Source organism: Diplotaxodon limnothrissa, linkage group LG7, assembly GCF_057381915.1.
Source record: "Diplotaxodon limnothrissa isolate DT_005_m linkage group LG7, D_limnothrissa_male_GT1.1, whole genome shotgun sequence".
NCBI lineage: Eukaryota > Metazoa > Chordata > Actinopteri > Cichliformes > Cichlidae > Diplotaxodon > Diplotaxodon limnothrissa.
Window position 1 is genome coordinate 33,040,247 of NC_140602.1, and position 25,008 is coordinate 33,065,254.

At 39.7% G+C, this 25,008-nt stretch overlaps 1 protein-coding gene across 2 annotated transcripts in view; it reads left to right on the plus strand.

Annotated features, from left to right (window-relative positions):
* shroom3 (shroom family member 3) overlaps positions 1 to 25,008 on the plus strand; it is a 77,388-nt gene that overhangs the window by 19,568 nt on the left and 32,812 nt on the right. For both annotated transcript variants that reach the window (XM_085359616.1, XM_085359618.1), the window contains exon 3: positions 18,586 to 18,774. In XM_085359616.1, the coding sequence (XP_085215742.1) occupies positions 18,586 to 18,774 (189 nt within the window). The remainder of the gene's footprint in view (positions 1 to 18,585; positions 18,775 to 25,008) is intronic.

Here is a 25,008-nt window from a genome sequence, read left to right on the forward strand (position 1 = left end):
TGGTTGTGTCGTAGTGTTTTGTACACATTGGCAGCCACGACAGAAACAATAAAAACCTGGAACTTTTCCCCCCGCTGGGTCCCCGCTTTTTGTTGTGGCCTTTTGCTTTATACTTTTCTTCTTTTGTCTATTAAGCTTTTCCACTTTTTGTACATGTCTTCACATCCAATAGTTTCTGCAGTTTCCTGTGGACTCAAATTGTGGTCATAAATATTCTGTACTCGTAAATCAAATGCGTAGTTGTGAACTGAGTTTTGTAACCTTGTAAACCAGAAATCTGAAAATTTTATGTTTGTGCATCTATCGATGAAAGTTTGTGTGTTTGTAAAAAATATTTACACAAGTTACAATTTATTTATTTTTTGTTAAGTTCTGGTTACAGATACAAAGCGAAAAACTCTTTGTAAAACTATGCGCTCAAGTTCCCTCGCTTGTGTGTGAGTTTCAACTTGCAAGAACGAATTTGACCAGATTTTTCTTCCCTTCAGCTGATTGGTCAATGTCATGTCAATCACAAGTGTAACAATCCAATCTGAGAACAGATGCGTTTGGCTGTCGGAGGGGCGTTTTACTGAGCTTCAGGACCTGGAAGGGTAAATGCCCTTTCACGTGCCAGCGTTTTCCTTCATCACCACACAGGAAAACAGTCTGTGCGTGTCTGAGTTCGGTGATTTTCTTTGTCACAGGCTTACGTGCTTATACAGGGACCTCCAGAGCCTTTTCAACAGATCTGTGGACATCAGGGGGACAGCAGTGTTGTGGAAATGAAACACTCTTCACTAGTCGGGATAGTTATAAAGCTTTCTTCGTTCTGAATGAGTGATACGTGATATGTTTTTATTGAACATTTGAACAAAATTCAACACAAACTCTTGTAGAGGATATAAAGCCAGAGATGTACATCTTTTGAAACGACAAGAAGCAGGCGCATCTAGTACACACAGAGGTGCCGCAAAATAATGACAGAGCTCTGCGGCCAGCGCAACTAATTTTGCATCCTTCGCTCTGAGTTAGCGGTGAGCGCAGCGCATGCCGCGTCCGTTGTGAAAGGGCCTTTATGCTGCACAGCAGAATCCATTCAGGGGGATAACATGGTGCTCGATTCTCAGTCCTGATACTATCAGAGCTGATTCAGTGTTATCAGTGACAGCACCGGTGTGGATGAGTGTGTATTTTCTGTATGCGTTCGTTCTGGCAGTGTCTTCCTTGGTGCATACGCTGCAGTTGGTCGGTGCTTTGTTGAGCAGGTTTGGCCACAGTCTCTTCCTGTTGTTCTCTGTAATATTTGCATGTGCTTTGTTTCGTGCTGATTGAGTCTCTTAGACTGAATTCAAAACCGATGGAGAAAAACAAAATCCTGCTCTTCTGGGAGGGACATAAACCAGAACACGAGATAATAAAATCTGCAACAGCCTTTTGCTTGTTGTGTTTTTAATAGAGATGGCACAATACCACTTTTTTATGTCCGATACCGATACCGATATCATAAATTTGGATATCTGCCGATACCGATATGAATCCGATATAGTGTATTTTTTAATCAATAAAACAGTTTTTTTAATATCTTGCTGCTTTTTGTATAAGTTTATACTCAAGTAAAAAAAAAAAACACTAAACCTATTCTGTTATACCTACATGCAAAAAATACACTGCACCCAAAATATTTCATAGTTCAGCAATACTGATCAATCTAATAAACTTAAACCTACTTCATCCTTCCTATTCTGGTATTTTAAAGAGAACTTAGCAGAAATATTAAGCAACCTAACTAATAGGGTTCTAAAGCTCCCAGCAAAAAAAAAATAATTAGGGAACCACCCACCCTCCTCCTCATGATGCTTAATTGACGTAATCAACTATAATTTGATGCAGTGTGGGGGAAAAAATACACAGAAATCAATTATTTTTCAAGAATAATTAAATGGATTCAACATCGTTCTTCAGCAAAATTGCAGATTGAAATGGTATCTTTCCAAAGGAAAAAGTACTATAGCTTACTAGGGTATATTGGACTTAATAGTTACTATATACAGTAATAGACTTCTATACATTTTACATCAGATTAAAACTTTGGGTGTAAGATTCAGATAATTGTTTATTAAAAGCTAGACATTTAAAATGACAATAAGAAAGAAAAGTATGTCTTTGTGCCCCCTTTTCCCTGTTCATGCCCTATCGGCCCCCCTGGCTAAACTTTGCTAGATCCGCCCCTGCACAGTTACCAGCCGTCAGCTACCTAGAAAAGGATCCTGGTGTAGAAAGTAATAATAAATAAATTCTAACAACAGCTTATCAAGGTTAAACGTGCTGCTGTCGTTCAGCCGCTGGTTTCTTCTTTCTGGCGCGAAGTGGGCGATAAACAAACAAGAGAGACAGACTCGCGACAGAAAAGCCGATTAGCTGATCATTGATCAGTTTCATGATTGAAGTAACAGCAGGAGAGGGAGGGAGAGAGAAGAGGCAGTCGCTCCATATATCGGTTGTTAAGCTTAACGCTGGAATGCTTTACAAACATTCAGAGATGAACTTACACACTTGCTTTACTTCTCTCTGGGATAACTTCCTCGGAGATGAAATGCCGGGTTGCTAGCGAGGCTACAAATACACACAGCCGCTCTATCACGTGACCCGTACTGCTGCGATCTGCTATGGTTATGAGCAGAGTTACGCCATGTCGCAAGTTTTGTGAGGTGCTTTTTTGATATTTAATGGATTGGATTACATTTTTTTTATTTTTCTCCGATATCCGATCCAGTAATTTACGTCCAGTAATTTACGTCAGTACCTCTAGTTTTTAATAGCGTTTATTTGTCCTGCATGTCTTTATTGTCACTTCACACGGAGGGATGAAAGGGCTGGTTTTATGAGAGCAGAGAAAGTGTATGTAGGGAGGAGATCGGGGTGGAGTGATGGTTCCTAACTTACTTTTTTTTTTCTTACATTGACAACAGAGCTCCCCTGAATTTAACAAACACTGATGATTGTCTAAATCAAAACTTTTGTTTGATTTTAAATAATTTTGTCCGTAGTAGTTCTAGCATATATGATATTATTTTTCACTGAAATGATAGCAGCAGAGGCGTGTTTAAAGGGGGGTTTAGGGTGTTCCTGCATCCAGGTTTTTATAACGTGAAATATTGTAATAATATTCTACATTTTTAACACATTTGTAAATTTAAGTTAAAAAAAATCTGCCTCATATGCCTCCCATTGGTTTCGTCCATTGCCTGCCTCCCCGCAACTCCTCAACACCTCATTTAAAAAGCTGCGCCCATGCTCCCGCTCATAGATCATACCATTCTTTCTGTGGTACAATGATTAATGTTTATTTCACACTTTTAAGGTTTGAGGTTCAGACCTGCTGGAGTTTGCATGTCCTCCCTTTTCTTTTCCTGCATGTGTTTTTCCGACTTCCTCCCACAGTCCAGACACATCAGTTAGCTCTTGATTCTATAATGTCCAGCTCAAAAGGTTAAACTGTATAAAATAATAGATAAATGAGACAGGGGTTAAAATCTGAGAGCAATAGATAAATTCCAGTCCATTTTCAGAACACTGCCCAGTTAAAACCGGGATGCCTATCCAGTCTTTAAGTCTGATGTCATTAGCTGTTTCCAGGTCCAAACACCGCTTCAGGTCCCAAAGTCAAATGAACACTGCAGCATCACTGAGAGTTACAAACTGTCTAAATTCTTTCATCTTTAATAAAATGATCAGTGTGGCTGCTCTACCAGGTGTAACAATTAAGTTTAACATCCAGGCATCCATGAAAACAGAATGTATTAAATTTAGCGGAGTTAGAAGTTAGCTCACTAGTTTTCGCCTAAACATGATATAGCATGACTGAGAGATTTCTGAAAGATTCAAACGTACAGCTCTGCTATCACTTCCAACATAAATTAAGACAGAAAACTAAACAGAAATGACGTTTGTAGGGTTACTGAAGTTGGGCTAGCTGATATATAATGATGTGCTACGCAATCGCTAGCTACACAGCTATGTTAGCATAACATAAACAGTGAAGCTGGAGGATGAACGCTAACTTTTTTCCACTCGATAAAAGTTAGCGTGAAGGTTCCTGATGGTTAGGGACAAATGTAATCGCATGGCAGGATGCTGTAAAAGGACCAAACTTCAGCCAGGAGAACAACTGAGATAATCCATCCACAATGTGAGGTTAGTCATTAATTTACTGCTGCATGGGCTGGGCTGTAGTTACATCGTAAGGTTTTAAAAACTGAGCTGATCACTGCCTTTTTTAGGGACTTGTTCAAATTAAATAGAACAAAATACAAAGCATTAAACATGTTAAAAATACAACACCCTTAATAAAGGCAGAGTAGTTTGGACCCGGAAGCAGAGTTCATATGTCATCGCTTAAAGACCGGATTATTGCAATCATGTTTATTTCTGCTGTGAAGCTGGACATTTAAACGTGGGAGTCTATGGGATTGGCTCATATTTAGAGGCAGCCTCAAGTGGCTATTAGAGGAACTGCAGTCCTTTAATATAATGTGTACATTCACCCAGAAAATTGGCACATTAACCAGTAGCCCCACTGCTGAGTCATCATCCAGCTCAGTCACTCTCAGTGTAAGACCAAAGCTCTGATATTAAAGATTAAAACATGTAAATATTCAGATTTAGGTTTTTAGGTGCTCTGACCTCTGGGTAAATGATGATAAACTGTTTTTCTTTCAGGTTTCTTGATCACTGCAGTTACAAAGTAAATAAAATCAGATGGACTGAATTTGAAACTTGATGACAAAAGGAGGCCAAGAGGAATTTGAAAACATTCGATCATAGTTGCGTAGCTGTCTGTAGGTGTCCCCTCCGCCTCTTTTCTCCCAGTCCCTCTCTCTCTTTGTCTTCATCCATTCATCTCTGCTGACTCTCTGTCTTTGTGCTCTTTTGTTGTCTGTTGACGTAATCGAGCTGAATGAATGTTTGAGTTTCTCTGCTCAAAAAAAGACGAGGAGGAAGTCATTACAGGGATGAACCGCCTCAATAGAGTTTCCCAGGCAACCCGTGCGTGTGTGTGCGTGTGCGTGTGCGTGTGTGTGTGTGTGTGTGTGTGTGCACAGTGACTTTGTGGGGACCCATATGGACACTTTTAACAACACAAAAAAATCACTCTGAGTTCACACAAAACCCAGTTTGGTTCCGTTACAATATTTTTTTAAAAGGTCTCCAAAGACATTTGTTAACTCTTTGAAGGAAATCCCAACTATTTTGAGTTACAGCCCTTATTATGATGTAAATGCACAATATTTTCACTTTTTTATAAAATCTGAATCTTTTCACACATATTTTGATCTAGAAAGAGTGTAATTAGCTCAATAGCGTAAATTCCAGGGCTATTATTATTATTTCTATTGGCCTGGAGTTTGCAAAGAATAAATAAGATAGCACAATGAGCCTTGTTTTGTTAAACAGGAAACAAGTAACATGATTCTATTTGATTTAAAGTACTGATGTTCATTTTAACTTAGCTATAAATGTCAAAACATTAAAATGTCAAATTAAAATTTACCCAGCAAGTAAAATTTCTGTTTCAAATGCATAAAAACCCCTCCACTGAGTATTTTTACTCAATAAATCAGTAACTTTAGTTCATGTAATGGAGTGAATGTAACCTCTCACATCTCACCCTTCTCTACACGTGCATGCAACCATATCATGTGACAAAATTCCACACGCAGGTCACATGACACTAAACTGTCTCCATGGCAGCTTGGTAAAACATTTCTGCTGAGGAAGGTTTCAAAATAAAAGCTTCAGAAACAGATAAGTTGGACATAAGGCAAGTTTAACTTAGTGATGATTTACTTACTTAACATTTTCTTGTGTATCTCTGTGTGCTTTAACACCACTGTTTGTAACCCAGAAACAGCAGAGATCCTTACCTGATCTTCACCTGCTGGATGAGTCATTTTTACCTCTAATGATTGAAGTGTGACATAAAACCAGTTTGTGGACTGATTGTTTCCTCTCCTGTGAATGATTTCAAAATATATTTCCTCCACTTCAGTCATATTCAGACAGATTTGGTACTTTTTTGAGAAATGTTATCAGACCATCTCCAATTTCAAATAAAACTACTGTTTATGGTGTTTTTTATTGATTTTTTCATCTTTATTTGTGACTCACACTGCTATTGAACTTGATGAACTCAGGTGAGGTCAGGGCCAAAACGCTGTGTGTGTGTGTGTGTGTGTGTGTGTGTGTGTGTGTGTGTGTGTGTGTGTGTGTGTGTGTGTGTGTGTGTGATGAGATGGAAAGTGGAATGTGACAACGCAGTCCCTCCTGTTCTGGTGATTTCTGGGTGTTTGTGGCTGCCTTGCATTCCTCTGACCAGCCCAACAGGTTTTATTTTAATGGGCCTTTATCTATGCACCTGTGTGTGTGTGTGTGTGTGTGTGTGTGTGTGTGTGTGTGTGTGTGTGTGTGTGTTTCTGATAATGCAGTGGTGGAATGTCCGCAGTTCATAGTGTAACCCTGGGTGTGTTGTGTTTTGTGCTCTCTCTCTGTTTTTAAAGGGGTTGTAGATATAAATGGCTCTGCTGGGTGGAGGAACGATGGAGAACTGCCTTTGATTTGATTTTCAATCAGAATACACTGCTCAGAATAAGGTTTTTTCACTAGCTTTCCATTTAGCAAGGGTGGTGTCACTACTGGTAGCGTGACCCTGGACCCTACAGAGGTTACACAGGTAGTCCAACTCCCACAGGATGGTACCTCAACGTGTGCTATTGCTAGAAGGTTTGCCATGTCTCCCAGCACAGTTTTAATCAAATCATTTGCCCCCATCTCAACTTTGAATTGAATTGAATCTTAATTTTGAACATGTTAAAAAATACAACCACATAGAAATAAAAGAGACAAACAAATGAAGCAAAACAAATGGAAAACAAAGCAACCACAAATACAGTGGGGCAAAAAAGTATTTAGTCAGCCACCGATTGTGCAAGTTCCCCCACTTAAAATGATGACAGAGGTCAGTAATTTGCACCAGAGGTACACTTCAACTGTGAGAGACAGAATGTGAAAAAAAAATCCATGAATCCACATGGTAGGATTTGTAAAGAATTTATTCGTAAATCAGGGTGGAAAATAAGTATTTGGTCACCTCAAACAAGGAAAATCTCTGGCTCTCACAGACCTGTAACGTCTTCTGTAAGAAGCTTTTCTGTCCCCCACTCATTACCTGTATGAATGGCACCTGTTTGAACTCATCATCTGTATAAAAGACACCTGTCCACAGCCTCAAACAGTCAGACTCCAAACTCCGCCATGGCCAAGACCGAAGAGCTTTCGAAGGACACCAGGAAAAGTATTGTAGACCTGCACCAGACTGGGAAGAGTGAATCTACAATAGGCAAGCAGCTTGGTGTGAAAAAATCAACTGTGGGAGCAATCATCAGAAAATGGAAGACATACAAGACCACTGATAATCTCCCTCGATCTGGGGCTCCACGCAAGATCTCATCCCGTGGGGTCAAAATGATCATGAGAACGGTGAGCAAAGATCCCAGAACCACACGGGGGGACCTGGTGAATGACCTGCAGAGAGCTGGGACCAAAGTAACAAAGGTCACCATCAGTAACACACTACAACGGCAGGGAATCAAATCCCGCAGTGCCAGACGTGTTCCGCTGCTGAAGCCAGTGCATGTCCAGGCCCGTCTGAAGTTTGCCAGAGAGCACATGGATGATACAGCAGAGGATTGGGAGAATGTCATGTGGTCAGATGAAACCAAAGTAGAACTTTTTGGTATAAACTCAACTCGTTGTGTTTGGAGGAAGAAGAATACTGAGTTGCATCCCAAGAACACCATACCTACTGTGAAGCATGGGGGTGGAAACATCATGCTATGGGGCTGTTTTTCTGCCAAGGGGACAGGACGACTGATCCGTGTTAAGGACAGAATGAATGGGGCCATGTATCGTGAGATTGTGAGCCAAAACCTCCTTCCATCAGTGAGAACTTTGAAGATGAAACGAGGCTGGGTCTTCCAACATGACAATGATCCAAAACACACCGCCCGGGCAACAAAGGAGTGGCTCCGTAAGAAGCATTTGAAAGTCCTGGAGTGGCCTAGCCAGTCTCCAGACCTCAACCCCATAGAAAATCTGTGGCGGGAGTTGAAAGTCCGTGTTGCTCGGCGACAGCCCCAAAACGATCGTGGCTCAAGAGTTGGGAGTTCGCCTTGTAATCGGAAGGTTGCCGGTTCGAGCCCCGGCTTGGACAGTCTCGGTCGTTGTGTCCTTGGGCAAGACACTTCACACGTTGCCTACTGGTGGTGGTCAGAGGGCCCGGTGGCGCCAGTGTCCGGCAGCCTCACCTCTGTCAGTGCGCCCCAGGGTGGCTGTGGCTACAATGTAGCTTGCCATCACCAGTGTGTGAATGTGTGCGTGAATGGGTGGATGACTGGATATGTAAAGCGCTTTGGGGTCCTTAGGGACTAGTAAAGCGCTATATAAATACAGGCCATTTACCATTTACATCACTGCTCTCGAGAAGATCTGCATGGAGGAATGGGCCAAAATACCAGCTACTGTGTGTGCAAACCTGGTAAAGACCTATAGTAAACGTTTGACCTCTGTTATTGCCAACAAAGGTTATGTTACAAAGTATTGAGTTGTATTTTTGTTATTGACCAAATACTTATTTTCCACCCTGATTTACGAATAAATTCTTTACAAATCCTACCATGTGGATTCATGGATTTTTTTTTTCACATTCTGTCTCTCACAGTTGAAGTGTACCTCTGGTGCAAATTACTGACCTCTGTCATCATTTTAGGTGGGGGAACTTGCACAATCGGTGGCTGACCAAATACTTTTTTGCCCCACTGTACAAAACAAACAAACAAAAAACTTTCATGTTCAAAGAGGAGCAGGAACTTATTTAATCCCACACCCTTTCCACTATTTAGTTATCAATACACTACAGAAATCAGAAATACCTCATTACAATTACATCATAAGTTACATGTCTTATTATTATTACTATTATTATTATTATTATTATAAATGTATTTATTAATATTATATATATATAAACACACATCAGCATTGTGAAAATATTGGACAAGAACACATTATCAGAGCTCTACCTCCTCCCTGTACCCAGCAAAAAACAATCCCTTGAACCTTGACTTTGACCCTAGCTTCCTCATCTGTCACACCAGCCCTCTGCATGTTCTCCTTCACTACATCCATGAATCTTCTCTCTGGTCTTTCTCTTTTCCTCCTGCCTGGCAGCTCCATATTCAACACACACTACTTACTTATTTATCCTTACTAAACGATAAATAATGTTCAGATGGGTTTTATGGTGAGGTTTCATATCTTGTGGGACAACAATAAATTAATCAAAATCTAGTTAGCATGAACTGCACACAGGCACAGATACCTCAGAGTTAATGCTGTCTAATATATACAATATTAAATGGGGATAGTTAACTAGACCTTAACAGGCTGTAAGCATCTGTATTTTTGCTGTAAATTTAGATATTTTAACATGAAAGTCTGATGATTAAAATTAAGATTTTAACCCTCTGATGCATAGTGGTCACTGGAGTGGACAGCTACTAAAACGTACATATCTCTTTAATGCATTGGTTTCTATGGTGGAACTGCATATTAGCCTCTAGAGTGTCTAGAGTGCTCTCTGCTGCCATGCTCCATTGAGGTCAGTTCAGTGTTCAGTTAGTGCAACTGCAAGTAAATTTCCTCTGAATCAAAGATGGCAGACAAACTGTCACCCCTGCCGACCACTGCTTGCATATCCTGCTAAAAGAGCCCAGCAGGTAAAAAAAAAAAAAAAAGATGATATGCAGTAACATCTAGGGAAGGATATTATCTGTTTGGAATAAGAAATTGTTATGTCTAATATGTAGAAAACTACGATTAACCATGTGTCCAATGAAGTGGACATCATGCATTACCCACTATATTTTTTTAACATAAGTCATAAATTGTCTCACTGTTTTTTGGGACTGTTTTGGTTATAAGTAAGCGTATAATTGTTACATTTATAAGCTACTCAAATATTATATATATATATATATGTATATATATATATATATATATATATATATATATATATATATATATATATATATATATATATATATATATATTTAAAATATATATTTTTGTGCAGATCAGCTGTAGTTTGAGTTACTATAATAATTATTTTATCATATTTTGTAGACTTCAAATGCAGCAAAGAATAAGGCAGCGTAAAGAATAGTCCAGGAAATTCCATCCAGCTCCAGTGATGATGATTTCATTGATGAGTGCAGTGATGATGAGTGGCTGCCAGAGCAGAACAGAGACATAGGCGCTACGGATGATGAAGACACAGACAGTCAGGATGCAGAAAGTGAGAACGGGGCAGGATGAAGAGGAAGGTCAGCGTTATCAGGGAGCTGTGGGAGATGGGTACATGGCAGATCTAATTGATAATATAACATACAACACCAACTTGTATGCTCTACAAAAAGGGAAAGAACTGTCAGTAACAGGAGAAGAGATGCAGGTTTTTTTAGGGATCAAACTGATTATGGGGTACATTCGGTATCCTAGGGCACGAATGTACTGGTCTAGTGAGGACGGTCTTCGTCTTGGAATAATTGCAAATGCCATGTCTGTAAGCAGATATGAGCGAATCCTGAGATACCTGCACTTTGTGGATAACTTGACTTACCAGCCACCAAACACAGACAGGCTCTTCAAAATAAGACCAATCATACGTGCTCTTCAGGAGACATTCAAGGCAGCAGCAGACCCTGAGGAATTTCAGTCAGTTGATGAGCAGATAATTCCTTTCAAAGGCCTACTGTCCATCAAGCAATTCATACCAAAAAAGCCCAAACCCTGGAGAGTGAAGGTATGGGTGAGAGCAGGAACCTTAGGCTTTATGACAGGCTATATGGTTCGACAGTTCTGTCATCCACATGATCTCGTCCTGTGCTGGCCAATCCCCTGAAGATGTTGCCAACAGATGGGTCAAGAAGGAAAAAAAGATGACGATGATCCAAAAGCCCTTCTCCGTGGCCCTTTTTAATCAACACATGGGTGGGGTTGATCTTGTTGACCAATGTCTGGCAATGTACCCCCACAGACGTCGAAACAAGAGGTGGTATATACCTGTGTGCCATTGTGCCCTGGATGCTTTGCAAACTTTCGCACAGCCTAGGTGTGATGAACATAGAAGTGTTCGGAGATGCAGAGACTAAGATGTCAGTTTGTGTTTTCTTCCAGCATGCTAATAAGGGCTTGGTAATACTGTCCTGCATCGTTATAGAACTGTGTAGACTCAAAAAATTTTCTTGTTGGAGATAGTTTGCCATATTCAGGTGTAGGAGTCACAGCTAGGACTGTTGATTGGTTTTATTATTTACATCTAAACATTGGGGTTATATGAGTTGAAAGTTCCAAAAAATTGCTGAGGTGTTTTTCAAAGGATACAAGCAAACAAGGGTTTGTATATTTACAATAGAACACAAGATAATTCATTTTTATAGTAAATTCACAGCATTTCATGCTAAGTGCTGGGGCGCATGTAGTCCACTGGAGTGGACAAGTTTATAACTTTATATATTTTTGGGAAAAAAAGAGTTGAACATTTTTTTTCATGTCCTGAGAAGAATAAAAGCACTTAAAAAAAAAAGCTTGACCAAGGCTTTCATAATTCATGCATCAGAGGGTTAAAATGATTCCCTGTGGAATTGAGTTGAGTTGTTTTTTTCTAAATCAGAGAGAATCATTGCTGCAGTCAGGAGTATATCAGTACAAGACAGATACTCCAGATAGCAGACACATCTAATGTGTGCTGCTTTTAACACTTACTGTATGGAGAAGTGTTGCATCTACCACAGGTGGTCATGAGCTACACTGGAATTTAGTTGTGTTGAGATTTTGTAGGCCATATGTGTCCTAAATACCACAACATACTTATATTTGGCCCATATAAGGCAAACACACTCACCCCGAGTCAGATGAACCTAAGAAAACTACAAAGGGTCCAGATTTAGGCCAAACATTCAGAACCATGCAAACATCATGAGCCATATGCCATTACTTTATATTTTGCTAGGAAAATGGGAAAATGGGAAAATAGGTACATAATTTTATTGAAACATATGCAAGCAAGTTTTTACAGTTCTAATGAGCTTGAAAATCAATATTTGGAACAGACCATGAGGCAGACCCAGGATACACAGCAGAGATTCTGATTCTATGCTGGGGAAAGAGTTGGATGGATGGATAGATGAATGCGGCCTCATTTAAGCTAAACACTCATAGTTATTTTGGGTAAAATACAAAATAAACCCAGAGTTGAAAACGAAGTGGTTCCAAATTTTTAGTTTATCAGTCTAGTTATGTCTTTGGCTAAGAGGGAAGCTTGTCACAAAATCACAGTCTTATTTTTGCATTTTTATTTCTGCATCACACATCTACAGCAAACGTTAGAGAGGAAGAGAGGTCAGGTGAGTGATTTTCTCTTCTGATAAAGACTTTTATTCTTTGTTTTTGTCTCTTTATTGAACTCTTATTGAAATGATAGCAGACGTTAAATACTGGACTTTGTTTAAGTACAGATGTACAAATAAACAGTCGTGATGGTTCATCTGTGGCTCCCATTTGTGTGTCTGTGTGTGAGAGCAGATGGATGATTCACTGGCCCACAGAGTAAAAACAGAAACTCATTTTCTGTGTTCTCTTTGTTCAGATAACAAAAGGACTCACAGGAGTATTTCATCTTCCAAGATCATGTGACCTCCGACCTCCCCACTGTTGTTAACGCCACAGCTGACCCTTTAAACTGCAGCTCATTGAGCGCGCTCTCTTATTGTTGTCCGACCCCTTGTGGCGTTTGATGAATGTCTGAATTGTGAATGTGATCAGAACAGAGAAGAGGCATGCAAACCGTCCTGTCTGAACCTGTTGGACCTGAACACAGCGGGGTTTGGTTTATTTTAGCCGTCAAGTTTTGATTCATTGCAGATTAGCCAGATCTGCTCTGGGGGAGAAAGTCAGCACAGCATAACTCGGTTCAGGTCAAAAATAACAAGGTCAGAAAACTAAAAAAAAAACAACTTTAAATGCATTTTTGACACTTTCACTTCTCCTTTGCTAACTCAAAAAGATACAACTCTTCCCATTTCCCTTTCATGGGAGGTTTTTATTGTGAAATATAAAGGTTACTAAAGGTAACCCAACAGAGATCAATAAGTGACTGAAAAAGGCAGTGAATGGATCGTGTGTGGCAGTTGTGGCATTAAAAATAGTACCTTAGAACAGCAGAGCAGTGATTATGACATGACTCATAGTGTCTCTTCATTGTTTATTACCCAGCTTTATCAGGGATTGGTCTTTGTTTGATGGTTTAAGTAGCTGTGCCGCAACAGATCACTCAAATATTCATCTTTTGTTTTCTAACAATGCTATTGGTTCAGAGCCTGTTAGGGCACAGAATATGCCAGGTTATTTTTTTTATATGTACAACTGGCTCCTTGGTGTAAGTGCAAGCCAGATCTCTTGGGTTCAACCCAGGAAGATGCAAAAATCCCTTCTTGAGAAAGAAGGGTATAAAAAAACCTGCCAAATCAGACAATCAGTTACAGTTTATGAATGAGGAAGCAGCTAAAATAGATTTATTAGTGTGAATGCTTGAAAAGCATTCACAGTATTGTCCTTCTAATCTTTATTAGTGTGAATGCTTTTTGGCATCTAACTCCATCAAAACCATTCAACTTAGAAAAACCGTTCAAACACCGTTAGATTCCTCTTCTTTTGGACATGACTGCTTCTACTTTTCTCATTTTTAACATTTATATTTTTAAAATTATTCAAGTTTTTTCAACAAATATTTCCCATGTATTTCAATGGAGAGACCCTTCAAATTCTCATTCAACTTCCTCCTCTTTAAACTGTATATACTTCCACATACATTGACATAGAGCCACCATTCAAACTTTAAAATGAAGACAAGACTTTCAACTATTCAACTTGTATTTATCTTTTCAATATCTATTATACTTTTTCTTCAGTTCCAGTTTAAGTTTCATACTTTTTTTCCACCCATTTCAGAGTTTATAATGGGTGTGTATGGGACGGAATGTTGCCGCTAGAGTGAGACAGCTCAACTGCTAGAGTGAGAGGAGGGGGGGGAATTTATCTTAAAATCTTTTTTTAAAACTGCTGCTGTGTCCGCAGAGTTTGCTCTACAGCCATCATTTTACCCTCAAAACATAGCCATCGCTGTCCTCTTTCATCCAATGTGTTTACTATTGTAATATGTGTTATGGTTCTTTCATAAATGTCACCAATGCACAGCCTCCTCCCTCCAACTCTTCCATAGACTCTAATGTTAAAATGGCTCAGAAGGTTTGTTTGAAAACCAGAAGTACAGGCTGTCTTTACACTGTCACCACGTCCATATAATAAACTCCACAGGCATGAAAACTGAGAATTTGGTAGACTGGACATTGCTGGCACTCACGGTGAAAGAATTTTGTCAATACAAGTTGTCGTTTTCTTTTGGGAACGATTTGTTTTGGGCTGACTGTTCATTTTAAGGAGCAAAAGTGAGGTGCATGTCTGTGTGCGTGTGTATGGAGCCATTGGGTGCAGTCTCTATAGCAGGGGTCACCAACCTTTTTGAAAGTGAGAGCCACTTCTTGGGTACCGATTAATGTGAAGGGCTACCAGTTTGACACACACTTCTCAAATAACAAATTTCCTCAGTTTAACTTAATTATGTGTTATCATTAATAATTAATGATATTCATCTATGTACGGACAATAATTATGTTAATTATTTTTCACCATAATTATAAAGAATGCAAGTAGGAAACAAGGTAGGAAACATAAATATCAATATGCAACGCTTTATTTCTATATATCTCTGCAAGTATTTACATTTTGAAGTGATTTTCACTTACCACTAACAAATTTTAACAAATCATGCACTGTTACATACATTATTTTTGTATGTATGTAACATACAAAAAATCAACTTTCAAATTTTACAGAACTTTTCACCAAATTGGCAGCATTTTAAAGCAAATTGTCACATGTTACACTTAACAAACACATTTGTTTTTCAATAATTAAATTCAACTTTGACATGACACTGTAATGTTGCCACTGAGAACATCTAATATGGCTTTCTTTGTCTGTTAGTGGGAAACCTGGCATTGCATGCTGTTCACCAGTGTGTTGTAATCTGGGGTATAACTTGACACTGCAACTCTGAGTGAGTCTTGCAGATGTGCATCGGAGAGGCGTGTTCTGTGTTTGTTCTTGATGAAGTTCATGTCAGAAAAGGCTGATTCACAAAGATAGGTTGAACCAAACAGGCTGGCAACCTTCATAGCTGCTGTGCACACACCACTGTACTTTTCTGTGTCAACAAGGCACCAAAAGTTTGGTGCACCCAGATAGGCTTTGAGGTGGACGTCATTTTGCAATGTTACAATTTCGATTTCCACCTGTCCAGCATCCAAGCTGAACATTGAACTTAGTTGCTCAGCAATGCATGTTGTGTCCACATTCATGAAAGGATTGGAAACAAATGAGACACATGGCTCAAGCTGATCAAGGTCACAAAACCTGTTCTCAAACTCTTGACCAAGTCGGTTTATGACTTGAGTGTACTTTTCTGCAACTTTGTCAAAAGTCTCAGATGCAGAAGCATTGTCTTTCAGCACCATCTGCACAGAGGGAAAGTGCAGCACCTTTTTTCTCTGTAAATGCACAGAGAAGATGCTCATCTGGGCTTTAAATCCATTTAAAGCACTTATCATGTCAGCAACAGTCTTACCTTTGCCTTGCAGCTCACAGTTCAAATGGTTCAGTTTCCCAGTAATGTCTGTTAAAAACGCAAGGTCAAGTGTCCACTCAGTGTCCTCCAGCAGAGATGTGTCTTCCCCTTTGGATTGCATGAACTCCTTGATTTCACCCAAAAGTGACAAAAAACGAAGCAAAATCTGTCCCCTGCTGAGCCATTGGATTTCCGTATGTAGTAGCAGGTCACCATATTCAGCTGACAGCTCCTCCAATAGCACCTTGAATGTTCTGTGCTGTTTAGCTCTGGAGCGGATGCTGTTTATGATCTTCACGACGGGAGTCATGACGTGCTCGAAGCCGATCACCTTTGCGCATAACGCCTGCTGGTGAATGATGCAGTGGTAATGCATGAAGTTTGGGAACTCTGTGTCACCTTTACAGTGAGCGATGAATCCCGTATGTCGGCCGATCATAGCAGGAGCCCCGTCGGTAGTCACTGATACCAGCTTTTCCAACGGTACCTTTTTCTTCGCGAAAAACTCCTTCACCGCGTTATAGATGTCAACTCCCTTCGTAGTTGTCTTTAGCGGCAGGAGTGTCAGAAGTTCTTCTTTTGTGGAGAAACCATCAAATACCATCCGGATAAAGACCACCAGCTGTGCTGTACTGCTGCTGTCGACGGACTCGTCACACTGGATGCTAAACCAACTGCACTTTGCCAGATCATGATCCAACTGATCGGCCAAGTTCCCGGACATAGCCGACACTCTTCTAACAATTGTAGTTGCCCCCAGCTGGACATCAGAGAGAGTGGAGATTACATCGTTTCCATATTTCTCGTCTTTAAGCACAGTTTTTGCAATTATCATCATTGCTTCTTTGAAATACTCCCCGTCTAAAAATGCCTTCTTTTTCTAAATCATGAAATGTGTAGCTCTAAATGAGGCTTCGGTTGCTTTTTGAGAGTTTTTCACCGGTCTCGTGAAAAAAGACTGCTGTTTGCTCAAACCTGCCTTTAATTCGCGGGCCTTTTCCGCTCGCAGTGTGCTGCCCTTTGGGTATTTAGCATGGTAGCTTGTGTGACACGTTCGGAAATGTCTCTCCACGTTGTGCCGCTTTGCCGTTGCCACAGTTGCCCCGCAAATGAGACACATGCATGAATCTTTCACAGTGGTAAAAAAGAACTCTTCCTCCCATTCACTGTGAAAATTATATGTTTTCTTCCTTTTTTCCGCCATGTTTTCCTCATCTCCTCACCTTTGCCTTTGCTGGTCTTCACGGCAACTGTTTCCGTGGAGACCAGCTAGCACTAAATATTAGATCATGATCTAATATTTAATAATAAACTTTTTTTTAATATATTATCTCTAACAAATTAACACCAATGCAATTGTGATTAAAAAAAAAATAGCAAGAAAAAATAAAAATAGATGCAGCTTACTGGTAAGTTGTTATGGTGAGCTATTTTTAGAACAGGCCCGCGGGCGACTCATGTGGTCCTTGCGGGCGACCTGGTGCCCGCGGGCACCGTGTTGGTGACCCCTGCTCTATAGCAACCAGGCTGACACCTGCCTGCCTAACGAGCTCTCTCTCACTCTGCCAAGATTCATCTTAAACACTTCTCTTTCAACTGCTGCTGTGTCCACAGTGTTACAGCCATCATTTTACCCTCAAAATGTCGCCATTATTGTTCTCTTTCCAACACTGTGTCTTTCAAAGCTCAGAGATGTAAACTTTTTAAATTGTGTTGATCCAAGTGGAGGGATCACATTTTAGTCATTCAGTGATTCAAAGAATATGAACTTTTAATATTCATTCAGATGTTTTCTGACTCTAAATTTTCTTTTCTCATTACTTAGGTTTTTCTAATTTACCTTTAAAACATTTTCAGCTATTTTCCAACTTCTTCTTCTGTGTAAACGTCAGCTTTTAGCACTTCAGCACTTGTGTTTTCAGGTGCAAATTTCTGTATTTTTCATCTCATTCAACATTTTTAACTTAGAATTCAGCAATTAATTCATTTCAGTGCATACATTCAGATTCAAGCATTCACACTGCAGTTTCTTCAGAAAATGCACATTCTAGTTTCTTTTAGAGCTACAAATTCCAGAGTTCCATTTAATTCATCACATGAAGGTGGTCATAAAGGCAGCTCTTTGAAATGAGCATCTCTGAAAGGATCATAGACTGGTTTTATATATGGATGTGGATCAACCAGTGGCCTTTTTTTTTTTTTTTTTATTAGCCGCTGCCTTGTATGGTTTCTGGAGCCCAAAGTAACCATATTTGGATAAGAGGGTGGTGTGCTAAGTTGGATGCTGTATGACAAAACAAGCCTTATTATATGTCCGATAATTCCATTAAAAATGGCCCAAAAACCAAGACTAGGAATTTCGGTGATTTTAATTAGAGGAGGTGAGGCCTACAGCTCTCTGTGCCTCTACTCCTGTTAATCAAATCAACCCCCAAATTCTAAGCCTTTACAAAATCTAAGTAAGTGACCGATTATTTAGAAAATTCCCCTGAAAATTTTCTCTAAAGCAGGAAACTAATCATAGAGACCAACTTATTTTTCATAGCAGGTTTTAATCCTTTTTATTTCTAATGTAGAGTTGAACACTTTAGCATTGGAGTCTGTGAAGGCTGCCTCACTTTTTGAGCCAGCCTCAAGTGGCCATTAGAAGAACTGCAGTTCCGTATAGGCTTCCTTGTTCAGCTGCAGATGGATGAAACAAAAATTTTGTTTAACTTTAATTTTCTGTCTATGTTTTTCCTCAGGGAGCTTGATCCGGGATACATCGAAGAGTTTATGCCTTCAACGGTTTCTCTTTCTGCTCTTCCTGCTCCTCCTCCTCCTTCTTCCTTTCCATCGCCGCCACCACCACAAGAACAACAGGAACAAAAGACGCACCGGTCATTACATCACAGCCCACCATGTTCGGCAGTCCAACTACGCATCAGAAACCGGTAGGAGGTGGCTGAAAGCCTGTATCACCTTCCAATCAGTTGTGTCCTCAAATGGCAGTTATCCAATCATTTCTTGCCACCTGTCTGTCTTTGGAGTTCTCCACATGCGGCTGTAGTATACAAGGGTTTTAGATCGTGGTTTCTTTTTTCTGCCTTTCTAGGCAAGAAATATAACCATGGAGAAGAGTTTGTGTTCATGTGGTTATGATATAATTGGCTAAAATTAGCGTGCCATCGATTACATTTTAGGATTTTTTGCTCAAGCTCTTAGGATCAGGAGCTGTTTGAGAGACAAAAAAGGTACTTTAACACAAGCTCTCACTTTTTAAAATCAGTTGCATTAAAATTACTAAGAAACTTAATTTATAAGATATATTTAAAGGTACTTTTTGTAATTACCTACTGCAGGAAAAGATCAAATTTTCACCACTAGGGGCAACGTTTTACCACAGGGTGTGTTGTGTTGCCTTAGATATGTGCTGGTGTTTGTTTGTCATTAGGGGTCCAAATCCAGAGGCTGCATCCTCCTGAGGACCCAGCCTTCGTGGTCTACGTGGGCCAGGTCCTCCGAAGGCCGGGTAGGCCAGAAGTGAGGGGCTGTGAACCTGGACGGTCTAACTTTCAGTTTTGCGTCACCAGCTGTCTCGGTGGAGTTTAATAAACTAGGCCGCCTGCTCCTTGCTATCGAAAATATAACAGGACACTGGAGTAAATTCTCGATCATCTAACGCTTCTGTTTAATCGATTTTTCAGTTGACGTTTATTCAGCTGTAATCTCAGCCAAATCGATTTACTCATGAACAAATAAAACACTAAAAAACAAAAAAACAATCCATTTTTATTTTATCTAAGTAACTTATATACCATGTTTAACCATGTTTAAAAGACTGCGGGGCGTTTGAAAACACTGTGCTGGGAGTTCGCTGTTTTTGCTTCGGCTAGCTATTGAGCTGGTGGGTAACAGACCCAGAAAGAGTAATAAGAGTAATATTAAACCTAAGTAGCTGCCGCCATTGTTGGAAACTAGAACTGGCTGGGCCGTGCTATGAACTTTGGGATATAGTGGGCCATGAAGGATACACCCGACCCATCCTTCGAATCTGGGGAAAAGGAGGATGCATTTGTCGGCTGCATTTGTCGGAGTCTACGAATTTGGACAGCCTTCATCGCGCTGCTGTGATGTAATTGGTCTATAAATCCGGCCTCAGGAGGATGCAGCCTATGAATTTGGACACCTCCATTGTAAGCAAGAATGTTTTCTTTTGCCTGGTTAAATAAAGGTTAACTTGACTCAGTGCTGCATCTTGTGGCAGAAATTGGTACTATATTGTAGTACAGTCTGGACGAAGTTTAACTTCTGTTGATATCTCTTCAACATAATACAAGGACATGTTAGAGCTGATGGCTTTGGTTAACTTTGGAAACTATTTTTAAATGCAGAAATTTAGAATAAGAAGCTTTTTAATGTCAGTATGTAAATGACATCATACACATTTAAACAAAGAGGGCCATAAAAAGAGAGGATGACAGTGTGCATGTAATTATGGTTACAGCCATTGTGTTGCTCACTGGGATTTCCTGCCAACTATTCATTAACAATTCCTTCCAGAGTCAATAATTCTCCCTTTATTTTCCTAAATGTCAGTTGGGTTTATGCCATGCAGGTTAAAACAGGAAGTGATGTTGGCGGTCAGCTGAGGATGTCTTCGGCACCGGTGTTAGGATGTCCTGCATGTGTTTCCTTTGGGTGTGATATTTATTGCGATGTCCTGTTGTGTGTTTGTGACCTTAAAAATCAAGCTCAGCTCAACAGGAAATAAAACTGTGTTGTTATGGTAACCACCAACCAGTGACTTCATCAGCAGCATCATCTTTATAGCTTCCTGTAATTTGCGTAAACTCTGTGATGTCATCAGCTTTGACCGTTTTTTGTTTTTTTCCCCCAAAATTCAGACAGTGTTGAAGAGCTCATTTACAATAAACACTTGAAACGATGTTCCTGATTCTTACAGGATTTTAATTTCTTTGGAACTTGAATTCAATCTGCAGGAACAACTTCTAAGATAAGCTGAACTTAATATCATCCATCTATTTACTTCCGCGTATCCAATTCAGGATTGCGTGAAGCCTATCCCAGCTGTTATAGAGTAAAAGTCGGGGTAGACATTGGGCAGGATGCCAGTCTGTCACAGGGATAGCACACACAGATATTCCAATATTCACACCTATATGGGCAATTTAGATTCCCTAACTACATGTGTTTGGACTGTTGGAGGAAGCGGAGTACCAGGAAAGAACACAAACACAGAGAGAACATGCAGAAAGTCCTGGTCTGAGTGTTGGATTTGAACCCATGACCATCTTGCTGTGAAGCAACAGTGCTAACCTCCTGCCCATTTATATATCACTTATGAATCAAATAATAATCATTTGGTTTATTTCTATATGATAAAAAAATAATTGGGGATTGATTTCACAATCCAATACAAAAATAGATTTATCTCTTAAATTTTTCATTTGCAGACCTCAAGGACCTTTGACGCTGAAACTGCCTCATTGTTTTAGTGTTATTTAGCTCTGCAGTCAAAGGTGTTTAGTTTAGTCTGAGGTAAACTAAAGAAATGATGAATTATCTGCGGTGTGGACATCCATCAGTCTCTCGCGACAAAGTCTATAAATGCTAACACCACTGCACCAGGGGTTCATCCTAATACAGAGCTCAGCTCATGTTCTGGAAGGGTTTGTGTGTCTGTAATTAACGTCACAGACTCAAGGGGGTGCTAGTGTGACTAAGCACAAGCCTGCGCACCAAACTGCTTTTTCCCTCTCTCTCTCTTTTTGCCTTGCAACGTGTGAAACTCATAACTTCACGACATATCCAAGACTTTCATTGGGAAAGGGTGGCTGGGGCTCCACAGCGAACTTCCTGCACATGCTTTTGAGCATGGTGCCTGCAACAACACGGTCATTAAAATGTACTCCAGCAGTAGTCTCAAGGAGCCAAATAAACAAGCAGAGTGACTCCATTCTTCCACAATTCCCTGGGCCCTGGGTGGTTATCAGATGCCACTGAGTGGTGCTCGTGTCTTATTGGTCATCCAGAAACAGGAAGTGGGCCATCAGAGTCCCATGAGGCTGGGTGTTAATCTGGAGAGGACAGACAGAATGATTTATAAACACACAGGCTCTTCTATGCCTTCTTCATCCCTCTTTCCCTCATCTCTCCTACAATCTTTCCCTTTCTCTTCACTCCTTTTTCCTCCTCAGAATGTTTCTTTAGTTGAATCACCACATTTTTCTGAAGCAACATCATCACATAGTTACTCACATACACTACTCTAACACAAACAACTCCCTCTCAGGCACAGCTCAAACACAAACCGAGCAGGCCAGTCAGTGCATGCGTTCACCTCGATCAATCGATTTGAGGATTAATCATACCTCCTAATCTCCATTTGGCTTCACTCTGGTTTACTTTACTTAGGTTAACTGCTGGGGATTACAATAAGGCATTATAAGGAAGAGACACAGCACTCAAAGCATCCTGAATAGAAATCTTTGGTTGGTCTACCATGATGTCATGCAGTCTTATTCTGAAGCCTCGTGATGAGTGTTTATGACGATTGGATGAACCAGGGGGCGATCTGACTGTGTAGTCTATCTTCCTTTCGATAAGCTCGATAAGCTAAAATTTACAAAATGGACTTCACATCTGACACAAAGATAGCGACTAAGCTCATTAATTCATCAGAGAAGTGTTTACTGAGGTCCCATAGAAGGTTTAAATGTGGGCTTCAGTCTTCAGGCCTGAGAACTACACCTGTCTTTGACTCTGTCTATTGCTGTGGTTGAATAAAAAAAATAAAAGCAAACCCTCATAACTCGTTTTCCTCATCACTTTACCTTAGCTTCAATGGAAAGCACCAAGGGAGTAAAGAAAAGGTGTGAAGAAGGTATAAGGCATCTTTGGGATACAGCAGACTTGTGTAAATAGCATCCACCATCACATTATTAACCTGTGAGGACTTTATTGGTGATGACCCGTATCCTCTCTAACCCTGTTTTTGCCTTTCTCTGAAATATAGGATTAGGACTGGTATCATCACTGATTGATAATGACTTACACCTCAAGGGGTTAAACTGAAAATGCAACTTAAGCAAACTGAACTTTTTTTAAACCTAGGGCAGATTTTCCTTATCCATAACTTGAACTGGCATGGCGTTAATTCAGAGGCATCAAACCAATCTCTGAGTAGGTTTCAGGTGTTCTAATAGGCTCAAACGCACCTCAGCTGAGTGGAAACCCGTATTATTGTTTTTCTTGCATAGTGTGTTCAGTTATACAGTTTAAACAGACACTGGAATAGTTTTTAGGGGTCTAATAGTCTATAGGGACATACCCAAAACAATGGAAGGAGCTCCAGTGGTCCCTGAGTGAGCACATTAACTGGTGAGATATTGTGTACTGCTATTCTTACTCTGTGGTTTGCAGTATTTTGATTAAATAACAGTGATTAAATTGTTGATTTTAAAGATGAATAAAGAAGATATATATTTAACACACACATATGTTTAAGGTGTGTGTGTGTGTGTGTGTGTGTGTGTGTGTGTGTGTGTGTGTGTGTGTGTGTCACAACTGTGTTTTGACACAAACACACTAGTAACACAAACCAATTTTGGATTTTGGGCAAGGGAGACAGATAATTATGGGCTGGAACAGTTTCCCACGACAACAGAAAAGCACAAGAGAAAATTAAACATTTATTTGTTCTACACCAAACAGATGCTTTTCTAGTAGTTTTAAGTGAACAGATCTAATATATACTGCAAACTGATTGAACTTTTCAGTCTTTTATAAGACTGGACTTTTAAAAATGTACCTGCCTGTAGTCTATCCTTCAAGCTATGGTTGGCGAACATATTAGTATTTACTTAATCACATAGTATTATAATTATTTCAGAGTGGGGAATGGGGGGATGGTACCAACTAACAGTTTTCCCTTCATTTCTATATTTGAGCTAAGCTAAACTTAGCTAAGTAAATAAATTGTGGAATCAGAGCACTTGCTAAATTATCTGTTTCATTTTTCCTTCCTCAAACACACAGTTTAGTTATAAACGGTCTTATAACCACGGCTTCTTTTTAATCATCACTGTGATAGGGAAGTGGACAAAAGATAAAAAAGCTCAGAGGAAGACTAGGTAAAGAAGTGCAGTAAATGGCCTCTGGGATGGATTAAATCCGGGCCTCTGCTTTAGCTTAATGACATATAGATTGCCTAAACCAGTGTTACTATGGCCTCTTGAATATGCTACATTTGAGTCTTTGGGCCCATAACCTTAGAATTAGCTTGCACATCCCGTTAGCTTGGATCCTCACAGTTTTAAATTGGTTTATTTGTCATAGTAGCTTAGATTTAGCTTCTTTCTTTTTTTCTTTTTAATTACCGTATGGTTAGCTTTTAGGTCTTATTAAAGTTAGCTTAGCTTATCTTAATAGCTTAGAATTAGCTTCTTGGTTCCATTTGGTTAAAATTATAGAGTGCTTGTTAGATAAAAGTTGACATTTTTTTTATTAGATTTTTCTCTAAATCTTAAAGTTGCTTTTATATAAGTTAGCTTGATTCAGTTTTTATTTTTATTTAGCTTATATTTTAAACCGTTAGTTTAGCACCTAGATCCTGATGCACACAAGACATTTATATTTAGGTACACAGCCCCCACAGGTTCTAGTGAGGCAATAGCCATGTAGTGTGTGGTACAGTCAGTTTTGCTATCTTGATAAAACTATATGCTGTATTACTGATCCAAACTATATTTAAAATACAATTTTAAATATGATTTCAAGCTCATGTCCGCTTTATATTCTATCTTTGTATGAATAACTACTCGTGAGGAGCTGAATTCCACTACTTTCTGATTGACTGACTTTTTTATACGTATGGAATGGCTTATTACTGAACATATGAATCTGAAGCACTGGTGAAATATACAGATATCACTGAAGATTTCCATAATACAAGTAGCTTCTCTCATGCACACAGCTCTGCAGCATTAGGACAGAAAGGTGAGTTAATTTTTCTAGAACAGAGCTGCAGGTCAGACCATCCTCGGCACCTGATTCAGACAAAGAGAGAGGATTTCCTCGCCGCCTCATCGTCCCTTTCTCTCTGTGATCTCAGATACATTTAATGCCATTCCGATGACACATGACTCCCAGGAAACCCAGCTGTA